This window comes from Anastrepha ludens, chromosome 5, assembly GCF_028408465.1.
Source record: "Anastrepha ludens isolate Willacy chromosome 5, idAnaLude1.1, whole genome shotgun sequence".
Lineage (NCBI taxonomy): Eukaryota > Metazoa > Arthropoda > Insecta > Diptera > Tephritidae > Anastrepha > Anastrepha ludens.
This window is the reverse complement of record NC_071501.1, coordinates 100777953-100804954: the sequence shown is the minus strand read 5'-3', so window position 1 is coordinate 100804954 and position 27002 is coordinate 100777953. Positions and strand designations below refer to the sequence as shown.

General features: G+C 37.7%; 2 protein-coding genes and 1 long non-coding RNA gene across 16 annotated transcripts in view; 2 read left to right on the top strand and 1 right to left on the bottom strand.

Moving 5' to 3' along the window:
* Window positions 1-275: 275 nt before the first annotated feature.
* On the top strand, window positions 276-1462 carry LOC128864267 (mitochondrial inner membrane protease ATP23 homolog). Its single transcript, XM_054103840.1, has 2 exons — window positions 276-1005; window positions 1075-1462. Exons 1-2 carry the CDS (start codon window positions 388-390, stop codon window positions 1270-1272), a joined length of 816 nt encoding a protein of 271 aa, XP_053959815.1. The 5' UTR covers window positions 276-387; the 3' UTR covers window positions 1273-1462.
* Window positions 1463-1882: 420 nt separating this feature from the next.
* LOC128864268 (uncharacterized) lies at window positions 1883-5256 on the top strand. 4 transcript variants are annotated; one of them, XR_008454666.1, is made up of 5 exons: window positions 1883-2164; window positions 2225-2969; window positions 3033-3784; window positions 3848-4653; window positions 4712-5256. It is a non-coding gene; the product is annotated as an uncharacterized LOC128864268 (long non-coding RNA). The 4 variants fall into 4 exon arrangements; XR_008454667.1 differs by having other exon boundaries at window positions 1887-2164; window positions 2225-2288; window positions 2410-2969; window positions 3848-5256; XR_008454668.1 differs by having other exon boundaries at window positions 1887-2164; window positions 2225-2288; window positions 2376-2969; window positions 3848-5256.
* Window positions 5257-5460: 204 nt separating this feature from the next.
* LOC128863422 (villin-like protein quail) overlaps window positions 5461-27002 on the bottom strand; it is a 53409-nt gene continuing 31867 nt past the window's right edge. For 10 of the 11 annotated variants that reach the window (XM_054102566.1, XM_054102565.1, XM_054102562.1 and 7 more), the window contains exons 3-9: window positions 11020-11229; window positions 10754-10956; window positions 10104-10689; window positions 9702-10025; window positions 8660-9634; window positions 8380-8601; window positions 5461-5736 (exon numbers count right to left, since the gene is read on the bottom strand). In XM_054102566.1, the coding sequence (XP_053958541.1) occupies window positions 5623-5736; window positions 8380-8601; window positions 8660-9634; window positions 9702-10025; window positions 10104-10689; window positions 10754-10956; window positions 11020-11229 (2634 nt within the window). In that variant the 3' untranslated portion in view covers window positions 5461-5622. Of the gene's footprint in view, window positions 5737-8379; window positions 8602-8659; window positions 9635-9701; window positions 10026-10103; window positions 10690-10753; window positions 10957-11019; window positions 11230-19941; window positions 20890-27002 lie in introns of those variants that run through there. The other variant, XM_054102561.1, reaches the window with a different exon arrangement.

Sequence of the window (27002 nt, the reverse complement as noted above, 5' to 3'; positions counted from 1 at the left end):
ACCTCGAAGTTATGGTCGCACCCACCGTCTCCGATTACCACAAATTCTACTGAAACCTCTTTTGCTTCAATACGCATTTATTTTATAATATATTTCACAATCAGAAAAAATCGTTTTGTACACAACGATATAATATTTGCGTTCACGACAAGAACATCTGTTTTTTTTGCTTATATGCGCCATCCATTGTGGCTAGAACAATACATTTTCAGGTAACGTCAGTCAAATGCGTTGCCGCAATGAACGCAACGGGTTCATTTTGATAGCCCTATTGATTTATTGGAGTTTGGCATCTCTGTTGACCAGCTGTCTGGCGTACACTATTCTCGTTATATTGTTATTTAACTTCTAAAAGGTATCCGGAAGTTATTACCGGCATTGTTTTAAATGGGTCTTTTTACCAAAGCTGAAGCGAAAACACCAGTGGATTCCCCTGTAGAGATCACAGAGGATTCATCCAATACAGGGCCAGCAAGTGATAATGGCGATGCACCCAAGTCAAGATTTAAAGAATGGGGTTATGATTTGTATCCCGAAAGAAGAGGAGAAACATACAAGCCCAAATGGTCGAAGATTTTGTTAGGTATGGAAGGACGCGAAAATATCGACAATGTAAGATGTGAGCGTAACGTGTACTGGTGTGTGAAAAATAGTCCTTTGGTGAAACTAATGATGGGCGCTTTACGTAGTTCTGGTTGTCCAATCGATCTGCGTCGTCATATATCCTGCGAAGTGTGTGATACCACCGTAACTGGCGGCTATGATCCAGTGTTAAATCAAATTGTTGTATGCCAGAACATGGCACGAAACGAAGGCATGGTCCAGGGTGTGCTTACACATGAAATGATACACATGTTCGATTACTGTAACAACGAACTGGATTTCCGGAACATCGACCATTTAGCCTGTACTGAAATTAGAGCAGCAAATTTGGCACATTGTTCATTTTTAAGCGCAATGATGCAAGGTGATGCTTCGATATTTGATATAAAACAAGCTCATCAGGTTGGTCAACAATATAAATATTTTGGACGTTTTTGAAGTAATTTAATACATATGCATTTTTTAAATCAGAATTGTGTAAAAACGAAAGCGATGCAATCAGTTTTGGCAGTGCGCAATGTAAGTAAACTTGAAGCGATAGAAGCAGTGGAGCGCGTATTCCCAAAATGCTACGCCGACTTGGAACCGATAGGGCGACGCATACGACGCAATTCACCCGACCAACATAAAGCTTACATGGAAGGACCAATGTATGGTTATGATGTTTAGCAGGAATATATTTCCTGTTTTGTTCGTAGTTCTTTTATGACTATAGAATTGCTGAAATTTAATTTTTTATGATAAAAATTATAATTCATTAATATTAGCTGTAAAAAGTTATTTTGTTAATTTTGCTGTTATTAGTGGCAAATGACTAAGTTGTTTTCAATAAAAGCTAGCGTCAAATATTTTTAAAGTATATCTATTAGAATGCCTCAATTATATATGTAAGTTAAGTAGTGGAAATCCGCTTAAATCAAGAAAATATTGTGCAAATTAATTAGGAATACAATTGATTTGCTCAATACTTGTTTGAATTTGAAACAGATAATGTAGAATTGGGAACTTCTGACCATTATTTTACGTTTTACAAGTGAGTGCTTCTGTCAAGTTGCACCATGACAACAAGCATATTTCGTACTAAATTTCAACTAACATTTCACTAATCGCACCAATGCAATACCAAAAGCAAGTACTTATATTTCAATCTATTTATTCAAAATTGAATTCGACATATTCAACAAATGCCTTTTCGATATGCAAAGGTATCCCGTTGATATAAAACTTTTCTTCACATTCTTTGGTCCTACCTTGTAGAAATAGCTTGTTTTCTGGGGCTATCGCTAGCTAACTGATGGCTTCACAGCTCTATTCAGGGATCTGTAAGCTGTTGCAACAACAACAATTTTTATTTAAAAAAAATTATAAATGCTGGCTTATAAATTGAATAAGTTGAAACGCTCAACTTTAGTTTGCGTTTGAAATCGAGGGTCAATAGACCGCATAGAAAACAAATGTGCATCATTAGCCGTAATTTACTTCATACGAGAGCAATCATTGGAAATGTTTTTTGATATTTTACAAGTTATTTTCGATTTTATTACGGGCTTATTTTCTTTCGGTGAGATTTTTCTCTATGCAAGGGAGAGATATTAAGAATATTTGTTTTTTAATATTTAAGGTGGCGGAGACGATGATGACGACTCAGAGGAATCCTAAGACCGACATAGTTTTATTTTTACCATGTATATATATGTATTTACATACATATCTACAAAACAAATTTAAAATATATTTTTTTAAATTATTTAATTAAAAAAATGTTTTCAAAGGAGAAACTAAGAAAGCTTACAATCGTCTTCCTAGCGCACTGAGGCAGCGAAGTCATGCGCACAAGCTAAGAAAATGGTCGCAAAGACACCGTCCAATATTCTTCTCTAATATGACTTGGCTTATTTTACGCTACTGCTGCCTTGTATTTCCTGAAAGAACTTTGTTTAGACTCTACATGAAGTATTATGAAAGTGAGAGGACAAAATAGATCATTAGGACTTAATGCATGTATATCTCATCTCTATACCTTACTATGTACATGTCTTTCTATGTATGTTTGTATGTGTGCATTCACAATACATATGTATGTATTACAACCATTTATTTTCACTTATTCAGTTTGATGTCAATTGTATTTTCGTCGTGCTCATCTGTGTAATTATAGTTATTATACTCAAATAATTACATGGTCCATTTAATTTGACTAGCATACATAAGTGCTTACATATACTTAAGTTTAAAAATAAAATTCAGTTATTCACAGTAATTGGTGAACGCCGAAAAGGAGTATATAAATAAATAAAATATTCTGAAAATGTTTTTCGACCTCTTCGGTGGACTGTTAGAGTTCATAATAAATTTATTATTTCCAAGTAATAAAACACATTTTTCCAAAAGTTTGTTCTATAGGGGTTTTGTTTTATTTTGATATGTAGGCTCTGGTGATGAACCTGACTCAGAGGAAGTGGAGTCTATGGATATTACAACTGAAGCTCAAGCAGAAATTGTGCCGTGAATATCAAATATGCATGTTTGCATATAAACGAATCTATATGTAATATTAACTTATTAAAAAAAAATGTTTTGTTATATTTATTCACTACAACTTGCACTTAAGCACGTATCGTTTTCTCACATTGTTGAATATGAATAATGAAGTTGCCACTTTTGTTCGCTTTATCGAAGTTAAAAGTGTTAAACTCATTATAATGAATTTGTTCTGGGAGTGTTGAGTGTTGAAAAAATAATTACAAAATGTATTAATATAGGAGAAGTAGGAAAGTAATTAACCGGCATGGTGTTGTGCACTGCAAAGCAAATTAGAGATGAACACGAGACTCCGAAGAGAAAGCGTAACACTAAACTTTCGTTAAAAATATAAAATTACTTATGCAAAATATATCTGTTAAGATCGTTGAAATTTGATTGTTTTTGTGGTTGTTGTAACAACATAAACATTCTACATGCTGCTGAAGTGCCAGTCCTCGGCCGGATATAAATCCGGGTCGTTTCGGTTACGTAGAACCGACTGTCGTGGGATTTTATTGTTTTTGTTTTACTATAATTGTATATAAGAATGAAACTATGGTTAATATGCTGAAGTAGACAAAATACCTATCAAGACTGGGTTGTGTTGATTCTTGACGTGGAGTAGGACTAGATAGAAATTGGCTGCAGTGTTTGCTTTGTAAGCTAAGGGTCGCCCATTATCAGAAAAAGCTTGTTTTGAAATGTAAGTTGCCTGTTTCAGTTCGCGATAGTTTTGGCATCAACGAAACTGGAAAGCAGTAAGATCTTGGGATGTTGTTGTTGTTGTAACAACATAAAACACTTCTCATATATTCTGGGGTGATGCTGCTGAAGTGACATTCATTGGCTTGATGAACATACAGGGTTTGATTGAAAATTAATGAGCCTTATTTTTTTAAGCAGTTTTATTAAACCCTTTGGCTTATACAACTAATATTCTTCAAAATAGGACCCTTGAGCGTCAATACACCGTTGGCAGCGGTCCGTCCACTGCAGAAAACATTTTTTAATCTCATCCGCCGGAATCGCGTTCAATTCGGCTGTCACAGTTTTTTGGATCGCCTCGATGGAATCGAAACGCCTCCCCTTCAGCTTTCTTTTCAGGCGCGGGAACAAGAAGAAGTCCGGAGGGGACATGTCTGGGCTGTAGGGAGGGTGGGGAAGCACCGGAACCCCCAACTTTCGTTGGAATGGATTTATATAATAAGTGTGACTACCCTAAGGTAGAATGTTGCAACCAATCGAGATAGAAATTTTTATGCAATTTGCAATATTTTCCATTTTTGAATTATCAAGTGCTCACCTGATGGCATTGTTGTTGTTGTTGTAGCAGCTTAGTAAACTCCGTCAGTGCGGCGTCGTCACCGGTCGTCTTCGTCTAATTCATCTAATGGTAGACTCAGAAAACGTGCTGTTCGACAGGTTGGGCCCAGGGGGAGACGGGTGTTAGGTGAGTTGGTTTGTTAGGGTATGTGAATAGATGGTTAGTGTCGTGCGGTGTGCCTTCACATGCTGGATATATATTGGGTATGTCGGGGTCGATTCTGGTTAAGTATGTAGGAGTTTAACCTGCCACAATTTCCAGAACCTAATTGGGTCAAAGTGACGCAGATCTCGCAAGGCAGTTGAAGCTCTTCGTCTGCAGTTTGAGCTAACAAGCAAAGGCTTACCAGAAATATTTGTAGACCATTGCATCCTTTCCGGCTAAATGATTTACCACTGTGCTAAGTATATTGCTTTGATTGGTCTGAAGCTTTCTGATAGGGTAGTACATTTTTTAGTGTTGTCACGTTGCCTTTCAGACTCGTAGCAGAAGCTTTTCTTCAACGCTATTATGCATGGCCGTAGAAGTTTTTGTGGGTTTGTGGGTTATTAAATTCATACAACACTGATGAAAGCAGCTTTAAAATCGTCAAAGAAATGGTGTAAATTTATGCTGTTTGTCTTATCACGGGATTTTGTTGGAATTTTATATCATCATCATATAAATCATTTCTCATATCAATTTGACAAAAGACTCTAAACACCGACTCGTGGGCGTACTTCTAATCATATTTTGTTTAGGAGTTCTACGTGCTCAGGAATTTAAACAGCCCGGCAGGTAATCCATGCGCGATATTAAAAATTACATAAACGTCACTTAGTCTTTATTAAGTAAAATATTTTATGTATAAAATTATTTAACTCTTTCTGCAACTCTGCTTGCTTAAAAAAATATATAATATATATACATATAATATACATATACAAAATAGTTCTTTTGCAAACAGAATTTTTATTCACGTAAATACTTCATGCGACATATTTATTCTATAAAAACAAATAATTGCATTTGTATAATTATATATGTAGTAAAAGTAAATATATAACGTAATACATAAATTTCACATTTTCAAGGTTCTGTATTCAATGCGATTGAATACAACATTTTTTACCAATTTGTGTACCAAAAATGTAAATATTTGCTTGGATACTTCGATACTGGTTAGTTAGTGCCTAAAATAATTTATATTTCTTTTTCAACTCTTGCTTCTTCCACACGGGTAACTCATCGAATTCCCAGAAAGACATGCTGAAGAGCGAGACGAAGTCATCATGTGTCAAGTGGACCTGGTAAATGAAAAAAAAGAATTAAATGAAAATCTGTATAAATATAATTGTTTGCAGAAAATATAAAAATTCGATATATAGTAGAAATTATTAATATTAATTTAAATTAAGCCATTAATAAATTAAAGTTAGTAAGATTAGGTAAGATGAAGTTTGGATAGATTTGTACCACACGAAGAGAGATATTGGATAAATATAGAGAATGACCGAACATCGACTTTTAAGGCCGAATCGAAACAGAATCAAAAATGTTCAACGGCTCAAGAAAAAAGGTACAAACATTTCAATCGTATATTTTTATGTTTGCAAAAATAACAAAAATAAATGTTTTTATATGGGTGCATGTAGTAATTATTTATTGTCGGGTGGTTTTTTTAGCTGAATGAGAAATAACGATATTGATAACTATGACAACTGAGAATGGCAAACTCAGCTTTGGTTAAGATAGTGAAAGTCATTATTAATCGTTTATCGCCAGAACAATGCTTCCAAATTGTGGAAATTTGCTTTGAAAAAAAAAAAAAAAATAAATCTGTTCACGAAGTTCACAGACCCCAGGTGGCTTTAACAATCCTTATTTCTTTCGAAATGAGGAAGTAGCTGCCATGCTAACTGAATGTTTGTTTACAAAAATTATTCAGAAATCTAAAAATTAATTAAAGATCTACGACATTTGGTTCCAACAAGACGGGGCAACTTGCCATACAGCGCGCTTAGCTATCGATTTATTGCAGTGTTCAAGCCATCATTGACCCCATACGGACTGATTGAATGGACCATGCTACTCGTTGCTGCGGCGGACATATGCCGAATATTATATTTAAAAAATATGTAAATGAAATTATATACCAGATTATAATAAAAAAAATGCATTCCAACAATATTTCTGCTTTCTCAAGTTCTTGTACTGGGCAGGTTGCTGTAAAAATTGGTTGTTCACTAATCTCTGGCATACTTTCAATGAAGCGCTTCGATCAAAAATCCGAGTTAAAATTTTCCTACTGGAATAATAGATAGATAGACAGATATATGAATGAAGTTTGTACTTCGACCTCATGGTCTTTTGTGCCCTCTACTCATCACAGTAGCTCATCCAAGCCCAGTTTCCTTATTAAGCTCAGGATAGAGCTGAGTTGGATTGAGCGTATGTGCCTTTCCTCTGGTTGCAGTTGGCCAAGATGTCTCAACCTTCTCCGCGCTATAGCCCTGCGTTCCAGGAGAAGGTGCATTGGAGTCTCCTGGGATTGAGCGCAGAAACGGCAAGAGTCCGTAGTCTAAATCCCGACCATATGGAGATGACTTCGCAGTCTGCGGTGGCCTGTGAGGATGCCCGTGAGTATTCTCAGATTATCGTTGGGGTGGGTTATGAGTTTTTTAAACCTCTTTTGATTGTATCCTCCCAGTAAGGATTTCGTCTGGCGTAGCCCCATATTTTGGCGCCAGCAAACCTCCCTTAGCCCTAGCTCTTCACTCCTGAGCTTCTCTTTGATGGTGTGTTGTCCCATGGCAAGGAAGGGCTCGGGTCCTATTAGAGGCGAGGCCGCAGTCTCCCTCACCAATATGCCCGCTGTTTCGTTCCCAGTTATACCCCCGTTTCCTGGATCCAAATTAGCCGGATGCATTTGTGCATTCCTAGGAGATTCAGTTTCTCGATACATTCAAGTACCAATGAACATTTGATCTCAGAGGACGATATGGGCCATGAGTGCCGCTTGCCTGTCACTAAGATTGGCAATTCCCTCATTCCGTACATTCCTAAGTTTACCTCTGCACATAGACAAATGGCATACATCTCCGCTTGGAAGGTGCTTGGAAAACTAACCATCGGCACATACCGTTTAGTTCTGAGGCCGTACATTCCAGCGCCTATGCCTTCTGGGGTCTTCGAGCCATCTGTGTACCAGTGCAGGCTACACTCCTGCAGTTTATTTTCAAATGCAGGCCTACCCTATTTAAACTTATTGCTCAGTTCAATTTTGAACTTCTTTTGCAATTTGATTACCTTAGTGATACCATCTCTGGGTAGCTGGGTGAGTGGGAGCTGCTGCTTTGGCACTTCCATGTTTTTAGATGACATCACTTTTCCTCTGCCGAAGCCTTTCCTGGGTAATATTCAGCAGGGTACGCTTAAGCCAACTGTCAGTATGCGCTCTTAATTTACTCTACTTTACAACTTTTTTTCAAAGTTTCAAAACCTGATAATTTCCGATACTTTTCAATAATTATGAGCTTGTCGATCAGACTAAATGCCTTGTGGCTTAGAAAAGGGCTTAATCGAGTAGAAGAATTTACAGATATCGCCATTCCATCCTGTTATATTTTTTTACAATACATGATGCTGAAATGTGTGCTACGAAATTTCTTGAAGTATAGTGTAATTTGATAGCACCTAGCGCTGTTCAAGTTCGCCCTTTTCAATAGAGAATAGTAAATAATCTAGCTGTGATAGTGTAGCCTTCATGGCTTAAGGTTTTTATAGTTAACCGGATTATTGTAGGGTTTAAGGTACTGTTTCGGTAATGAGTTTTTATATGGGACTAAATCGCTGAAAAAATTACTACTCTCACAAACTATGCAGTTTCTTGTTTTTATCTAAATCTCAAAGTCATAAGCATTGCTATTGTTGTATTCCAAAACATTTACCTCTCGCTTTAAGGGATTCACTTCTGGCGGTAATAAATCGATTTCTTGCTGCAATATAACTATCGGGTACTTATGATGAAGATCAAAGTCTTTCTGATGATTTTTCAGCACTGATGGTATTATGCCATTACCATTTACTCCATTCGTAATTGTGCCATTAACGTTTGACATATTTCCTTGTTTCATAAAAGCTTGTCGTTTCAGCTCGTAGCTCACATAGTTCTAAAAAATAATATCAGCATTAAAAGATTACTTCTTGAATCTTGAAATCTTCACTTACATTCCACTGATTGTGATCCCAATTTTCGAATAGACCTTTGAACGTATTCGGCTCATCGTCCTGTCTAATTATGGCCACCGCTGTAGTGGGCCGACGTGCAATAGGCACCGACTCAAGATAATATTGAGCCATCTTAATATATTTATCCTTTTCATAGGTAGATGCTTGCCTGCCTATCCAAAGATATGAAAGTAAGCCCGTGTCGAGCACATAAATGGATTCTGGCGCGAGATCACTTTGCTCGTAGCCAATAACTTCCTGCGCATGGAATTTGCCACGTTGTAACCAAGTCAAAAAGAGTTGCGGTTGTAGACGCATTTTTGTAGCACTACTATTATTGTTAACATAAGAACCATTTTGTGGCGACGCACAATTATTATTACTGCCACTAGAAGCGCTGCCGCTATTGATAATAGGTTGTGACATATATAGGGTGACTGAACGCCAAAATTCTTTCGGCTCCTTACCCTCAACCACCAGCGAACATTCACCAAGCAGACTGCCAACATTTTTTGCCATTTCACGTGCATCACCCGTCGAACTCTGACCGCACCACACCCAAACATGGCTTGTTTTCACCACGTAGCACTCTTTGGCGCTCATTGAGGTCAAGGGGTAGACCTCAACAGCTTTGGAATTATAACTGGTATCGCCATAGATGCGTAAAACAAAGTAATCTCTATTCATTAGCGCCAATTCATTGCTAACATTGTTCAAGTTATTGTTATGGTGCGACATGGTCTTTTCACTTTGAAGAATAATTAATTTGCCATCGAAGATCTGTAGGAAATGTGGCGTCTCATCGCATTCGCTCATCTGTACAAACATAGCTTTTTGATGGAGTTTCTCGAAAGTGTTCAAGGCGAAGCGGTCACAATTTGCTATATCGTCACTATTGGCCTCGGAGCCGTTCCATTGATAGATGATCGTGCTGATGCCCACATTTTGTGCATCGGCGAGGCTTGTAGTTGGTAGCTAGAAAAATATCATTGAATTATTAGAGCTGTAATTTTTGATGCCGGTAGCAATTTAAAATACTCACCATAACGGTATATTCGACCACATAACAGTGATTAGTTATAAATATAACCGTTTTGGATTGTGGTTTTTCAATAACTTGATCTTTGGTCACATGATAGATCTTACGTTCACCTGTACCGTCATCAATGAGTTGCGTGTCTGCGGCCATCTTCGGCCGTTGACTGAGCGTGAGTGCATCGAAACGTTTAAATATTGTCGATACCGGTTTTGTGGGGCTTGTGGACTCAGCCGCATCTGAGTGCCAGTTTGGGAAGAGACGTATGAATTCTATAGTCTCATGACCTTGCACCACTCGTATAACGGGCGTTGAGTACGGATACTTTTTCTGCAAGGGAATTGTAAATTTTCATTTTGAACCTCTTGCACGATCAAATTGACAAAAGACTACCAATTTACAACCAACCTTTTTAACAAAAGCTCGTCCATTGCCCATAGCGCTGATCTTGTCCTGATGTGGCGCCATATTTCCAACCCACAGCCAAACGCCTTGTGAGCAACCGTCTAACACATAAGCCGTGGTTGTATCACTCAAATCTTCTTTTGTCGGTATGACCACATCAAGCTGATCTAAATGTAATCGTGTGCCACGGTAGCCGCATTTATAGATCTTCAGTTTGTTGCTATGCTGTTTCTCCGGGATTGCGGATATTTGACTGACGACTCGTTGACTAAGCGGTAGAAATGAGTTCCACTGATTCTTTAACTTTTCGGGCAACGACTGTTCGTACCCATCGTCCACAATGGTTACATCGCTTGCATTAACTCCTAGCTTGGTAACCCAATCGAGTGCGCTGCGTCGTTCGGCTGTGCTGCTTGAGCGGCCAATCCAAATATAAGTATTCGTCTCAGTTTTTAGCAGCATGATATAGTCCGAACCGAAGTAATCCCAGGAAATGCTATCCATTTCGATGCAACGTAGCCATTTGCGGCCATGTAGTTGGTAGAGGCGATTTGAACTTTTTGAACCAACCAAGTTGCTTGAAAGAATGCTACCATGTTTTCTTCTTTATTAAGAGCTCTTTCTATTAATACTTTGCAACAAGAATTACTTACGTGAAACCTTTTTTGAAGTAGGACAAAAAACGTGCGCTCTCGTTTCCCTGCGTCTCGCGATATTCAGCAGCTACATTATTAAAGTATGAGTCCAGCTCTTGGATTTTATGCGCAACATTCGAACGCTTCTGCTCAGAAACCTTCTCGCCCAGCCAGAAGTGTATAAAACGTTCTAGATAAGTGCCAGGTTTTGTTTCACGTGTCTTTGTGATAAATAGAAGAGTTCAATATAATAAGTCTAGGTAAATGACCTTCCTTTCACTTACTATGGTATCCTGATTGACGTAGATGCCCTTTGGTCCTGCTGCGTAAATAATATATGCACAGTCGTCAACAAAATTGCCATATTGCGCTTTTGGCTCGGCCTCCAAACGATCCTCCTCGATTTTCCAAATATGAAAGCAAATTGCATTTTTTGCAATTTTTCGAAAAGATGCATCCACTTTTAGATCGGATATAGAATTCGAACAGACTTCCTGTAAATAAATGAAATAGAAAGTAGTAGATAGTTCTTAATAAAAGTGTATTACATCGAAAACATTTGAAACTCATTACTAAAAAAAATGTAAAATCATCATATGGATGATTTTCTTAATATTGAGACAAAGAGAAAGAAATGAGAGCCCAATAGCCTTAAGTGAACGATCAATTTAGTGATATGCAAGTGGTGCTGCCACTCTTCGGCGTGGCTAACTGCGAGCAATTCATGGGTTCAGTGTATATGCCTCTCGGACATGAAGAAACGATGGTTATATAGATGACAAGATATACTAAAAGAGCGTGACTCAGTTGGCATATTTTATCGCATAGTATTCGTAGATTTTCTAATAGCGGTCGCCCCTCAGCAGGCAACGGCAAACCTCCGGGTGTATTTCTGTCATGAAAAAGCTCCTCATAAAAATATCTGCCGTTCGGAGTCGGCTTAAAACTGTAGGTCCATCCATTTGTGAAACAACATCAAGACGCACACCACAGATAGGAGGAGGAGCTCGGCCAAACACTCAAAAAGGGTGTAAGCGCCAATTTATAAATATATATATATAGGTATATAATATAAAAAGGGTTTTCCAATAACAGGTGTTACATGTGAATGGATTGCGCTATCGAGAGATGATTAACGATTTTTTATGCCCGGAATTGGATGGTATTGATCTGGACATAGTTTATTTTCAACAAGACGGCGCTACGTGCCACACCAGCAACGAAACCATTCTTCTTTTACGTGAACATTTTCCGGGCTGTGTCATCCCACGAAGATGTGATCACAATTGGCCATCGAGATCTTGTGATTTAATACCTTGTGATTTTTTTCTTTGGGGCCACGTGAAAGAGAAGGTCAACGCCAACAGCCCAGGGTCGATTCAAGACCTCAAAGATGGAATTCGTGAGGCTATCGAGGGCAAAGGGCAGCCACTTTGCAATTCGGTTATGGAACATCTCATGAAAGGGATATTGTCCTGTAAGCGTGGTCGTGGTGGTCATTTGTCTGATGTTATTTTCCACTATTAACGGCATACTTTCCCCTTTATAATTAAATAAACATCCGATCATTTATATTATATTAAGAATAACACCTCTCATTAAAAAACCCTTTATATAAGAAAGTGTTTTTTATTTGCTACACTTATATTAAAAATATACATTCGAAATGAGATAAAATAAACCTTTTTAGACGAGTTACAACAAAACAAGCTTGGTTTCTCCGATATCTACATAGATGGTGTAAATTGATGAATGAGAACATTGGCTGAGCTATGTTATTTTTCCTAACATTGAGATATTCATCAGGATAATAAACTTCATTGATTGACGGAAAGGAAAATCGCATTTGCAGGTTTGCTAATAATTTCCTGAGACGAGACCTTCTCCAAGAAATTCATGGTTGAGAGAGTACAGAAGGTTGCGCAAATCACGAATACAACTTTTCAGTAAATTTAATAAAATGAGTTGTTTAGCTCAAGTAATTTTACAGATTTGTTAATATTTTTTGGAGAAATATTTTTCTATTCTAAGTTTAAATCAACCTAACCTGACTTTTAAGATTTTTGTTAACAAAAGTTAGCTGTTTTGATAGTTTCCTCTCGGTCAGTTCTTTGCATAGCTTCTTAAAATCACATTCTAATTTTCATATCTTCCCCTTTCATTCTTGCAGGAGTTTAGTTTCATTTCATCTTTGTGATATCAGGTCACGCTTTTCTGTAGACTCATGCTGATTGCTTAGTACATTCCATGACAGAAACATAGCCAATTTACTGCAATACGAGCAACTAAGTTTAACGCGAAACGATACACCCTTGTTGGATTGAAAATGATTACCTACAGTATTGGCCAAAACTAAAGCACCCCCCTAATGGCATTTCAAATAATGTCAAATAACTCAATAAAACAACATCGAATATTACTTACTTTTACAAATTGTTTCTTCTTATTATCTTGGTGATTAATAAACATAACAAAAAATTTTCAACATTTCTTATATTAAAAATTAAATTAAAAAATATTAATATTTTTCAAAACTTGTTTGGACAAAACTAAAGCACCCCCCATTAAAAGCGAAAATAATTGTTTTTATTCTTCAGTATTTTGTATTAAACCCATTATTTTTGATAACTTCAGAACATCTTTTTGGCATAGAAGATATTAGGTTACTAGAAATTTCCGTAGAAATGTTGTACCAGGCTTCTTTAACCGCTTCAAACAGGGCTTCCTTTGTGCTGCAATTTTCCCTATTAATTTTCGAATTTACAATCTCCTACAAATTCTCAATGGGATTGAGATCGGAAGATTGAGCTGGCCAGTCCAAGACCTCTATTTTGCTGTAACCACGTTTTACAGTGCCTAGTGGTATGCTTCGGATCATTATCCTGCTGGAACCTCCATCTCAGTGACATTTCCTCCTCAGCGTGTGGTAGCATTACATCTTTAAGGATGTTTGTGTACATGAAACGGTCCATAATTCCCTCTATTCGATGAATAGGCTCGATACCCTGGCCAGAGAAACAACCCCAGACCAAAATGTTCCGCCCACCATACTTGGTAGTTCCGATACAATACTTCGGATTTAGTCGCTGTTGCTTTGGCCTTCTTACTCGCCTTATTCCATCTGAATGCTTCAAATTATATTTGGATTCATCAGAGAATAATACAGTTTTCCATTCTCGCTTTTTTGTTTTTGGCGGAAATAAATGGCTTTCTAGCAGGTTGTCGACTGAAAAGTCCGGCCTCCACTGCTCGTCTTCTGATCGTTCTAGAACTTACCGGCAAACTTAAATCAATTTTTATTTGTTCAGAAGAGACTGTGGGATCACTTTGAATTTTTCTTTTAATCGTGGAGTCGTCTTGTCGTGTAGTCTTTCGTCTTACTATGGATTGCAGAAATAGAACCCGTTTGTTCAAATTTTTTTATAAGTCGCGATATTACACTTTTTTTTATGAATATTTCTCACTAATTTTGTGTCGCGATAAACCACTTTGCCAATCACTTATTATTTTATTTTTAAATTCATACGCATTTCTGGCCATATTTGCTGATTTCCCGTATGAAATGTTTTGTCCTACTAAATCCGCACGTGTTTTGCACAAATTATTCTAACGAACTTTGACTCAGCTTTAAATACCGTTAGGAAGAGAAATTAACTTAAAAACAATAAAACAAAGCCGTAGTTAAGAAAAAAAAAATGTGGGGTGCTTTAGTTTTGGCCATTCAGTTTTTAAATAATATGAACATTTCAATTTTTTTTCAGTATAACCAAAATGCTGTATATTTGGTATTATATTTTATAAATACTTAAGTAACAAGGAAACACATGACATATGTATATGCCATATTTCAAGATGTTTGATTGAGAGATTTAGCATTATTTGAAATACCATTAGGGGGGTGCTTTAGTTTTGGCCAATACTGTAAGTGAGATAATTTTTCGTTGCATAAAATACAGTTGGATTTAAATATCTTTTCCGCGTATACCACCGCTTCATAATAGTTTTTAATCTGGTTCCGTTTAATTTCTAGGAGCTAAGCTAGAAGCCATGACCCTAAGTAATCTCGTTTTGATGAGGACTATCGAGAATGAATTACAATATGAGTTTGTCAACGAGGTTTTTCTCCCATCATCAATCCAATTATAAGAGCTAAAATATATTTCTCGAGTTTCGCAAGGATATCAACTACACGTGTAGAGGTGCGCGCCTTCATCATTAAGGGTTAAGATATTCTAGGCAAATGTTTAAACTTATATTTCGGTTGACATGATCATCAGGTCGCCAGGTTTCTTAAAACATACAAATTGCTTGCCAGAAGGTGGCGAACAGACGGTATCACCTCCGTCAGCTACCACGGCTCGCCATTCCACTTAAGCCCCCAAATGGCCATTGCTACTCAAAGTAAAAACCGATTGAAAGTCGCCAAGAGTTTGCACCTTACGTAAAAGCATTGTTGTGATCTGGTGAATAGCTGTCCAATAATTTTCCGCCTACACCATCTCTTGCTGCGGGAAGTGTCAAATCTGTATGCGCCACATCGTTTTTAGCGGGGGGGGGGATATCTTTACACAATAGATACAAATTTGTTAAATGTGTTAGCGTTTAGTTGCTCAAAATCTTGAGGATACTTTTTTTTTTTTGTTCACTCCTCTCGGGAGCATAGGCTCTCGACAAGACTTATCTTGCGTTGGTTTCGTTAATCTATTTGATTTCTAGCAGGGTAGGTGATTAGCCTGCCGCTTGCGGATAATACGTCGTATCAAAAGACTTATAATCTCAATTCAAGCGAATATTTATAATTTAAATTCTGAACCAATTACATACATATTTACAGTAAGTATCAATTGTTTGCCAGTAAGTACCATTCGCCCTCTGACGATTTGTATGCAGAACTCTGCAAAACTTTCTACGCAAATCTTTTTCTAAAGTATTAACTGCAATCACTAATGCCAAGAAAAATGGAAAGAAATCTAATTAACTGTTTTGTCTTTTCACTATCACTTGTAAGTTATTATTCATACATTTAAACAAGAAAACCGCAAGTCCACGGGTATCGGCTGCGCTTGGTTGCTAAACTAGCGGAACAGTTAGCAGAAAAAAGAAAGAGATTGGAATTTTTGCACTATAAATATTGTGTGTATGTATGAAGAAGTGCATACATATATACATATGTACGAGTGCTTGAAAATCAAAACTTGAAAAATCATAATTCGCGTTGGTGATGAAGCAATGGCGGCGCAAATTCTAAAACAACGGTCGAAAATAACACAGATGTGTATACCTGTATGTACGAGGGTCGATCAATTTGCAACAGGATTGGGGGTGAAATTTTATACATGTATTTTTTTAACCGAATCTTCTAATTGGATCAAAAAACCCTTAATAGGTTTCTGTTTCTGGCATTTATTGAACTGCTCCTCAAACTCGATTTTTCCACTTTGAACTGGTTTACCGGTGAGGGGCATGTTAAAAGACAACGCAGGCTGATGAAGTAATTTATTGAAGTGCTTCCCATAAACGTCCTATCTAATTTTTCAAAAAGTTTACGAGAATCACTAATTTTGTTATATAAACAAATACTGACTTCAATCTTTCTGGGTTTTCGGTAATTTTTTGCATTCTGCCGTCAAATTCTCTCTGAGATACATATTTTCCGACCGCTGCCTCGTTTTTAAAGTGCAGTCAGACTCCTCCTTAATGAATTCTCCTATAGTGAATATTTCTCTTTAAAAAAGCTTTTTTTATGGCATTAAAATTTTTCTAGTTTTTCCATATATAACATTAATCATATTTGACACCTGGGAACTAAACAGCTGCAGTATACAAACAGACAAGTAATGGAGCGCGTAAAGTCAAAATAAAGACTTTCATTAATCAAATTCTCAATTTTTTTAGTAAAAAAGTTATTCAAAAGCCAAATTGAATGATTAATTTTGCGTCCGCACGTGGCCAAACTGTGGCAGAAATCGTAGTTACTTAACAATTACGCAAAAATTTAATTAAATTACTGAGGTTGAAAAGGTCATTCATCGTTTAGTAGCATTTAAACCATTTTCAAAAATAAAAAGAAAGCTCTGCATCAAACAAAAAAAAAACTTCTCTATAACGAAGTGTTTGGCCAGTCCTTAAGGTGTCTTTTTTTATCCAAACTCTCGAAACTCATAGCTGGTATTCAGGATCCTTCCAACTTGTCCACGAATTAAGGATGGATATTTCTCTTTCTCAATTTTATAAATCATATTTAGAAAGATGTATAAATCATTATGAAATTTAATATACAGTGTCGCCGGGACCAAAAATTTTCAAATTCGTCTTCTTCTTAGCATCACATCCTTGGTGAACCATTGCTTCATTTACAACCTTTCGTCACCCGTCTCTATCTAAGGCTACTTCCTTCCTTCGCCACACGTTCAGCTTTGCAAGGTCATCTTCAGCGTCCTGGAATCATCTTTTTCTGGCGCATCCTCTTCTTCGGCCTGCAACAGTGCGTAATTCAACTATCTTTCGAGTGGTACTCTTCTTGGGTATTCTCCTTGGGTGTGCAAGCCATCTTATCCTCTGATATAAATCTTATCATTGTTTCGTGATTTGCTAAAAGTACACATTAGGCCGACGAAAGTTCGTTCAGTGATTTAGTAAGAATTAGAAATTTTCCTTGCGCTTTGAACCAGAAAGGAAGAATAATTTTTTGAATTAGTTATTTACTTGCTTGTTTTTTTTATGCTAACTATATTCCAATATACTACAATAAAATTCTAGAATATATTCTTGATTTAACATAAATAGATAAATAAAGAAATCTTATTAATGGACGAGCAGGTAAAGAGATCTTGGGAAATGAATGAAAAATTACAAAAATTTGGAGTGCTGGTTGGACATAAGTATGCACATATTATTGCCCCAGCTACGTTACACGTCTCTAAACACAGCTACTCATTGATCAACCCTAGTACACAGATATCTTTAGTAGTGGATCTCGAAACGAGTTTAAAAATTTCGATGAGCTCGATTTACGTTGGATAGTGCATCTTAGAAATTAAGAATGGTAAGACACCCGTCTTCCAACAACAAGTTAGTTTGAATTTTCTTTCAATAAAATGTTAAAATTATTGGTCTGCCATAATAAAAAAAACCAGCCGGCGCAATAGGAAATAATAATGTCCATAATTTGTTTTAAAAAATAACGTAAGAAGTTAAGAATTGTTGCCGATTTTGGATATCAGATGCCGGGAAACTGGGCCGCATCTATGTAAATTAACAATGGAGTGCTAGGTATTATTTCCAAGCATTACCGCCCCTCGGCAGGCAATAATACAGGTAATACGGCTTAAAACTGTAGGTCCCTCCACTTGTGGAACAACGCACGCCATAAATACGAGGAGGAGCTCGGCCAAATACCCAAAAAAGGTGTAAGCACCAAACGGTTAGGTTGAGGTTAGGTTGAAGCGGTTGTCCTGTGGGATATACTCAGGCTCATAGCCGATTGAGATGACGCGTGGGGAGCTTTCCCTATTTCTCCTAAAACCAGTGTGTGCTTTTCAAAAAATTTAGAATACCTCCTATTTCTGCAGAACTGAGGCCTTCCAATTCGTTAAAAAATTGTCTGCCTAGAATAGCAAATCTCCGTCTGGATAGGGCAGAACAATGGCACAGAAGGTGCAAGATTGTCTCTTCCTCATCAAGACAACTTCTTCAGAAGTCATGCGCTTGCACAACGATCCTTTGGGCGTGCCTACCTATTAGGCAATGTCCCGTTATGACTGAAATCAGTGTGCTAAGACTGTGCTTACGATATTTTGGCTTAGAAAAGATTCTGTGCGCTTAGCATTGAGAGTCGGCCACAGTTGACGGGCGATTTTGCAGGTGGCTTTATTACGCCATCTTTCGTTTGCTTTCCTTACGACTTCTTCAAGGATGAGTAGCTTACATGTTTGTAAGGCTATGCCTATGTCATTGTCTATGTACTCATCTCGCTAGTTCATCGGCTCTGCAGTTACCCTCAATGTCGCGATGGCTATGTCTTATCCTTAAGCGAAATGACTCAGCCATCTCGTTAAGAGATGCTCGGCATTTCATGGCTACCTTCGAGGTTGTCAACTGTTTTGTGAGGGATTTTAGGCACCAATAACATATATAAATAATTGTTGAAACGAAAATCAGTTTTTGTAATGTTTTTATTTGCCTATTAATAGTTATTGTATTGTAATTTCCGCACATAAAACAGTTATTCCATTCGTTGGCTGGCAGATTTGCATTCGATTCACGTGAACTTCTCCTTTTTATAGAATAGATCATAAAACATATGCCAATTTCAAGTTGAGCTCCAGTTATGCTCACTATTTTTTTACTTTAATGGCTAGGATAGTCATGGACCCCTTTCGAACATCGAGTATCGTCGGCAAGAAGTTCTGCCAAATGGGGCAGCCAACTAGAATGTGGATTAACAAAAGCTCCCGTAAGGAGTGGTAATTATTTATAAGATATAACGTGGACAGAACAATGCAGGTTATGTTTGAATGGATTGTACCTATGTGGCATAGGTGCAGTCGACTGCCAACGAAATACTTAACTGCATACCGAGAGGCGATTAGTACATAATACTGGAGCTAAAATTTCACACTCAAACGGCTACAGGCTTTCGATGCTTGCTTGACGTACAAAAACCTCGTTGATTGCTATTGTTTTACGCTTTCCAACCGAAAATACACGGCAAAGAAAAGCAGTTCGACCACTGTGCGTAGTTGATAACAAACATTTGTTTCTTTCACATAAATATGTCACAATTATATGTCAATAATTCATTAAAGAGGCCATAATTACATTGTAAAAGTAGTTTTGTTGTATGCAGCTAGTAAAAACTGGACGAACATACATATGTATGCATCTAGTTGCAAATGAACCGTTAAATTTTGTCTAAACACTTGTGCACCGACAGATATCGATCAGTGGGGATAGACAGGCGACAGGTGCGAAGCAAATAGAAGAACTACTTCTGCGCGAATGGAGCGATTGTGACTAGATAAAGTTAACTTCACACAAGTGATGGGTTGGAATCAAACCAGTTTTTTTGCACCGTTTGCTCCACAAAAAGTGTGCCGAAAAACTAGGTGAGGAGTGAATTTCGCTAAAATAACGGGATGTGGTCGATGCCAAAGACGTGCTTTGCGATAGTTTTGATATTTCATTGTGTTGCAAATCATAATTACCATGTCTTTCGATGATATTTCCATCACCTGCATTGCACTGCACGATTGATTTTCGTTTGCTTAGCGAATGAAACTTTGTGTTGTTTGGGTGGTGGTAGTAGTGGTCGCACAGTAACTTCTGTGCCACTCTGTTGGTCGCCAATCACAACAGCCTTGAACTAATTCGCTGGGACGTGTGCCACAGGCCCAGAGCAAATTGGCACAATTTAGTTAAGACGTAGTGAAGTTTGTTGCCTCGTTTTATTTGTTTGGCGGCTTATAGTGCATGTGCGGTAAAGCTTGAACTTGTGTCCGAACTCGTTTCGCGCGACTAAAAGTGGCCGGCTTAAGTTGTGCGCGTTGTATGACTTTGCACAGACCGATTTTCCTCACTCTTTACTTTTTATTTTTATTACAACTTATTTATTTTTGTTTTTTTGCCGTTTTCTCGTATACGTGTGAAAGTGAAAATCCTTTCAAATAGCGGGATTTCACATTAGAGCACTACTTTTGCGTTCGGTATTTTGCAGATCGCGGTAGATGTTATATTTTTATAGTTATGTGGTATTTTGAAATAAATTTTTTTTTAGTTTTTTTTAGCTATATTTTTAATACTGAAAATTTTGAAAATACTGATTTCAAATAGAAAAAAATATTTGAGTACAAAAAATGTATGAATGTTTTTGGGACACAAAAATTAACATCAGCTCAACATTCACACTGGGGCCAAAAAAAAATTTGACTTTGTTTTCGAAAAACTTTGTATATTCTACTGAATTCGATTCATAATTTTTAGTTTAGTCACTTCTTGTGGATATGTACGAGTGTATGTATTTCCATTGTTCTATTTGGTGAGCTGCTACAGCGACCACAGCATTATTGCATTTCACGCTGAGTAACCGTTTTTCTCTTTACACATGAATTATTAAAACTTCTTCCACGCAGCAAAAAGCACAAAAGTTGCAACCGTCAAGCGCGTTTCAGCTTCAAATGCAGACTGTCGTCAACAAAGCGTTGGCAACGTGTTTATTACTAACCACCAAAGCCTATGCTACCAACAAATATACCATCGAGTGCCGCTCCAGTCAACTAACAGCCAACAAACATAATACAACCAACCAACCTGATGATGATGGGGTCTCCTCATAAACCGCTGAATGAAATAATCAGTTGACGGCGCGGAAAAACAAACGTAGTTGTATTAGTTCGGAGAAATGCGGGAATATGCGGTAGTAAGTAGCTGGAAAGTCACTATGTGCATTGTGCACATCAACTATACAGATACATATGATGATACATTAGTACATATACGAGTACATACTATATAAATGTACATAAATATTCCTATAAATGTGTTTACATATCTATCTCTTCTGTACATATGTATGTATGTATGTATACATCTTATCCAGGTGCTGTGGCACAGTGCCACATTTGGGGTCAGAAGCTTAAATAGCAATTTCTGTCACTTATTAAACTCAAAGTCATTTAGCTGAGAATGTTAATGAATTTTCCAGTTCAAAGTTCGTAGAGAAGAAGGTTTTCGAAATATTTCATGTAGAAAATGCATTTAACCCATATGGGCATTATCGAGCCGACGTTCTCGGCCACTAAAGCGATATTCACGATCTAAAGAGTAGTCGGGTCCAGCCAAAAACAACGACGAAATTAACGCTGCGTTTAAACCACGGATCGGAAATTGACTAAATTGTATGAAACAAATTCTTTGTTTGTCTGTAATATAAAAGTCAGAGCACAATGGCTTGAAAAAAGTTTTGGCATTTCCACATTAAGAGATTACTTTTGTACCGCTCTGTAGTTGAGCTGCATGCAATGAGATGTCTAAAAGATAAAAATAAATATTAGTATTTGCTACAATTAGGTTGTTCAAGACGTTTTGCGGTTCGATAAGAAAAACACAATTGTATTGAAATACACTTTATTATTCAGATAGTCCCTGAAGTGAGAATTTGGAAGGGCTGCAAAATATGCTTCCACAGCTGTTATGACCTCATCATTTGATGAAAAACGTTCTCCACGCATACTTTTTTTTAGGTCGGGAAACAGATGGAAGCCGTTAGGGCCGAATCTGGTGAATACAATGGATGCTCCAACACTTCGAACTTTGATTCATTGTCAAAATGCTCTTGTGACACGGGTAAAAAATAATTTTTTTCTTTTGCAAACTGGGTCACGAATTTTTCCCTTCAGCTGGTCTAAAGGGTTGCAATAATATTTAGAATTTTTTCTTTTATCAGTTTGGAACTAATCCTCAAACAAAATTTCTTTCGCATCTCAAAAAACTGATGCTAACAACTTCTTGGAAGATTGCTGGACACGAACTCGTTTCGGAGCCGAAGAATCAGGCTCAACCACTCTTTAGCATCTGGTTTTGATGTAGGATCATAGGGATAGACCCAAGTCTTATCCATAGTGATGAATTGACGCAAAAAATCCACTTTATCCTTTCCAAAACGCTCTAAATGTTGCTGAGAAAGTCTTGCATTCGAAAGTGTTTTTGTTTCATTGTGGTAGCTATTGCGCGCACAGCTTTCTGAAACCTAATACTTCAGTCTAAATTCCGCTTACACTGCCCAATGAGACGCCTAGTAAAAAAAAAAAACAAAAATAAATAATTGACGCGTACACTTCTGTTAGGTGTTTGGCCGAGCTCCTCCTTCTATTTGTGGTGTGCGTCTTGATGTTGTTCCACAAATGGAAGGACCTACAGTTTCAAGCCGACTCCGAACGGCAGATATTTTTATGAGGAGCTTTTTCATGGCAGAAATACACTCGCAGGTTTTCCATTGCCTGCCGAGGGGCGGCCGCTATTAGAAAAATGTTTTTATTAATTTTGCTTTCACCGAGATTCGAACCAACGACCTCTCTGTGAATTCCGAATGGTAATCACGCACCAACCCATTCGGCTACGGCGGCCGCGAGGCGCCTAGTGCTTCTACTAAATCTCCCTCAGTCATTTGTTTTACCGGGGCCCTTGTAAGTTATTTTGTGAAGCATGTCTATAGCTTTTTCCCTTGAAACATGAAGAAATCTGGACAACAGAAAGAACAGAAAAATTTTAAAGTAAAAAAATTACAAAGTAAAATTTTTTTTTTAATTTCTTTCGTTTTTTGATTTTTGAAAAAAAAAAATTTAAAAGTAAAAAAATTACAAAATACATTTTTTTTTATTTATTAAATGTATTTAAAAATGGAAAAAAAAGTTTTTGGAAAATTTTTATTAAAAATTAAAAAACAAAAATTTTTGGAAAATTTTTATGAATTAATTTTTTAGTCTAAAATGTAGTTAAAAAAATTAGTTGAAAATGGTTTTTAAAATTCTGATGAAAAAGTATGAAGCTGCGATCAACATTTTTTAAATTTTTTTTTTAATTTACACTAAGTTTAAAACTTGGATTTTTATTGTTATTACAAGCGAATGAACTATGGTATGTTTTCATACAAGAATTATCAAAATTAAGTAAGAAACAAAATCATTTAAAAGCTTTTCAACAAGTTCGAGTGATATAGTTACTTAACGCAGTGTTGTATCATTGGCACCTCTATCCATTATTAGGTGAGTTCCCTTTAGATTTTTGGTGTACGCCTTAAGGTTATCCTACAAATGTAGGAATCTACAGTTTTACGTTAATTTCGAAACAAAAATGGTGATGGCGGGAAGTGTTACTTTTGGGGGCCTTGGAGAAAAAAAATCTGCGTAAGATCTTTGATCCCCTCCGCGTTGGTGAGGAGTATCGTGTAGATGAGCTATGTAGGGACATGGACATAGTTAAGCGTGTAAAAAAACAGCGGCTACGTTGGCTGGACGAAGACATTCCAGTAAGGCGAATCTATGACACGGCATCCAAAACAGGAAGATGAGGAAGACCATCTTCCAACTCCGTTGGAATAACAAAGTGCCGCAGGACTTGTCAGCTGTAGAGATTTATAACTGGCACTAGCGAGCACAGGACAGAAATAGCTGACGCGAAGAAAGAAAGTAAGTATAAGAGATTTAAAATAACATAAATATATATATTATACATATAAATACATAAGGCAGCTGGATTAAGACCACGAAGAAAGAATGAATTCAAACATTTCAAATGTTCAAGCTCTGCTTTGATGATGGCAGTATGGAAAAAGTTGGATCTCCTTTGCGCTTTCAAAACCCAGTGCAGAAAAACTTAGGTTAACTCGGTGCTTTTGATTGACCGTAAAAAGGACTAAATCACATTTTTGAACTCAGACACATTAAAGCTAATGCGTCTCTTAAAAGAAAAAAATGTAAAAATTGAACTTCTGGACGGATTTTCTTTTAAAATTGATGCAATAGCTTAGATTCTGCTATGAAGAAAGTTGACTTTTTTATGCATTTTACAACCATTCTTCCACAACTATTACCTCTCTTTCAAAATAAGTCTCTCCGACCATATGTACTTAAGTTAAAGCTCGTTTGAGTTCTCCAAACAGTGCTTAAACTCTCGTTCCTTAAGGGGCTTCAGCTCACGAAGCGATCAGTATAAGCTTGGCGCCTAATGTCGAGAACAGATTCTATTCTACATTGAGAGTCAGAGACTCGAAGTTAAACATAGAATTACATGGCATCTAATGCAGTCTTTAGGGTCTGTTTGCTGCACGAATTCAAATGGACACAAAAAGTGAAGCAGCTATATTGGGTGAAGCGCTTGGAGTAGTGAAACTCTGACCTTTTTAAGTGGTCATGAGGTGCTTGAAGGCCAACCTCGACTTTTCTTTTCTGTAGTGAAGCCGCACGTTCTTGCTTACTTTCCGCATACCAGGATCGACTGTTCGAATAAAGGTCAAGAACGATGAACGTAAGTAGTGTGAGACGGCGTAGTGTACTGAAAAAACCAACGGCTGCATGCCGAAAATCTGTCATAGGTTTCGCGCAGATTTAGGTAAACGTTGCAATAGGCAAAAAAAAAAACAAATTAATACTTGGTACGCACACCTCTGTTAGTTGTTTAGTCGAGCTCCTCCTCCTATTTATGGCGTGCGTCTTGATGTTGTTCCACAAATCGGGGGACCTACAGTTTAAGCCGACCCCGAACGACAAATTGTTTTTTATGAGGAGCTTCTTCTTGGCAGAAATACACTCGGAGGCTATTGCCATTGCCTGCCGAGGGGCGACCGCTATTAGAAAAGTTTTTCTATAATTTTAGTGTTTCATGTGCGGAGATTCGAACCTACGCACTTCCAAATGGTAGCCACGCGCCAAAACATTCGGCTACGACGGCTGGTTGGTTGGTTGGTTGGTTAGAGTGGTGATTCATCCAGAATCCAACTAGCGCGTCCGCACCATTTTGTTGCCATATCCTCATTACCAACTTGTTTAACAGTTATTTACAGCAAAACTATATCCAGTCTGTGCGTTTTAGGAACCTTATTAGGCAAACACGGCCAGACAGTTATTCGAGACTCTCGAACAGCGGTTTGCCTAGGGTTAACATTCTGCCCTTCCATAGGGCAGGGCATTCACAGAGGAAATGGAAGATTGTTTCTTTTTCCTCCGGTTGTTTACAACTATGACAGTATGTGTTGTGAGGGATGCCCATTTTGGCGGCTTGTTCTCCGATAGACCAGAAGCCAGTTATGACTGCTGTAAGTCTGCAGGTGTCCCGTCGTTTCATGTTTATTAATGTCAACGATTGCTTGAGGTTGTAGGTGGGCCATAACGTTCTGCTGATTTTGCATTTCGTCTGGTCTCTTCATCTACAATCTGCAATTCGAAGGTATTTTAGGGAAATTGCATTCTTGACCTCACCTAGTGGAGTGAATACTGGTACTGCAAGAGCGCTATTCATGGCAGATCCCCCTCTTGCCAGTTCATCAGCTTTTTCGTTACCTTCTATGTTCCGGTGTCCCGGGACCCAAATCAAGGTTACTCTATGGTTTTCAGCCAAGTTGGTGAGGCTATTCCTACTTTGCTCCACCACTTTAGAGGTTGTTATAGTCGCGTCCAGCGCCTGGATTGCGGCTTGGCTATCCGAAAGAATAGCGATATTGCCCTTAAAAGAGCAATCTGCGATTAGTAACCTACAGGCTTCCCCAATTGCTAGTACTTCCGCTTGGAAGACGCTGCTGGTATTGGGGAGACGCACAGATTTTTCAATTCCAAGTCTATGAGAATATATACCAGCTCCAACACCACAGTCCATTTTACTGCCATCTGTATAGACTGTGGTATCGAAGTTGTTTAGAGAGAATCCCTTATTCCATTCTTTTTTAGATGGAAAGAGTGTGGCAAAATTCCTATTGAACGTTACCATCGGGACGATGTAGTCAGTCCTCACCGAGGTTAACTGAGTTTGTCGCAATAGTAGACTAGCGTGACCATAAGTTTTTCTTTTTCAGCGACCCGCTTCATTTAACCTAAATGCACTCATGGTTGCCGTCTTCTTTATATGTAGGTCTATTAGAATAACGTGTGTCAGTACATTGAGAGCCTCTCTAGGACATGATCTGATTGCACCGACCGTTATTGCACAGGCTGATCTTTGTATTCTGCCGAGTAATTTGGTATTGTACTCTCTCCCTAGAGCTTTCCACCAAACTACCGATCCATACGATAAAATGGGTCGTATAACCGCCTTATACAGCCATAATGTATGCTTAGGTTGAAGACCCCAACTTCTTCCAAGCATACGTTTGCAGGCATATAAAGCAATTTCTGCTTTCCTTACCCGTTCTTCGACGTTTAACTTCCAGCTAAGTTTGGAGTCCAAAATTACCCCTAAGTACTTTGCACTGGTTGATAAAGCCAGAGTTTGTCCGTTGATATTTGGTAGGGTAAAAGTTGGTACCTTGTATCTGGTGGTAAAAAGCATAAGTTCTGTTTTACGCGGGTTTAAACTTAGCCCACATCCTGTGGCCCAAGAGTTAAGCTCGCCTAACGCCCTTTAGATGATCCCACTGATCGTATTTGGACACAGTCCTGACGCCATTAACACCACATCATCAGCGTACGCCACCACTTTTACCCCACCTCCGTCAAGTTTTATTAAGATTTTGCTGATCACACATAGCCAAAGAAGTGGAGATAATACCCCCCCTTGTGGA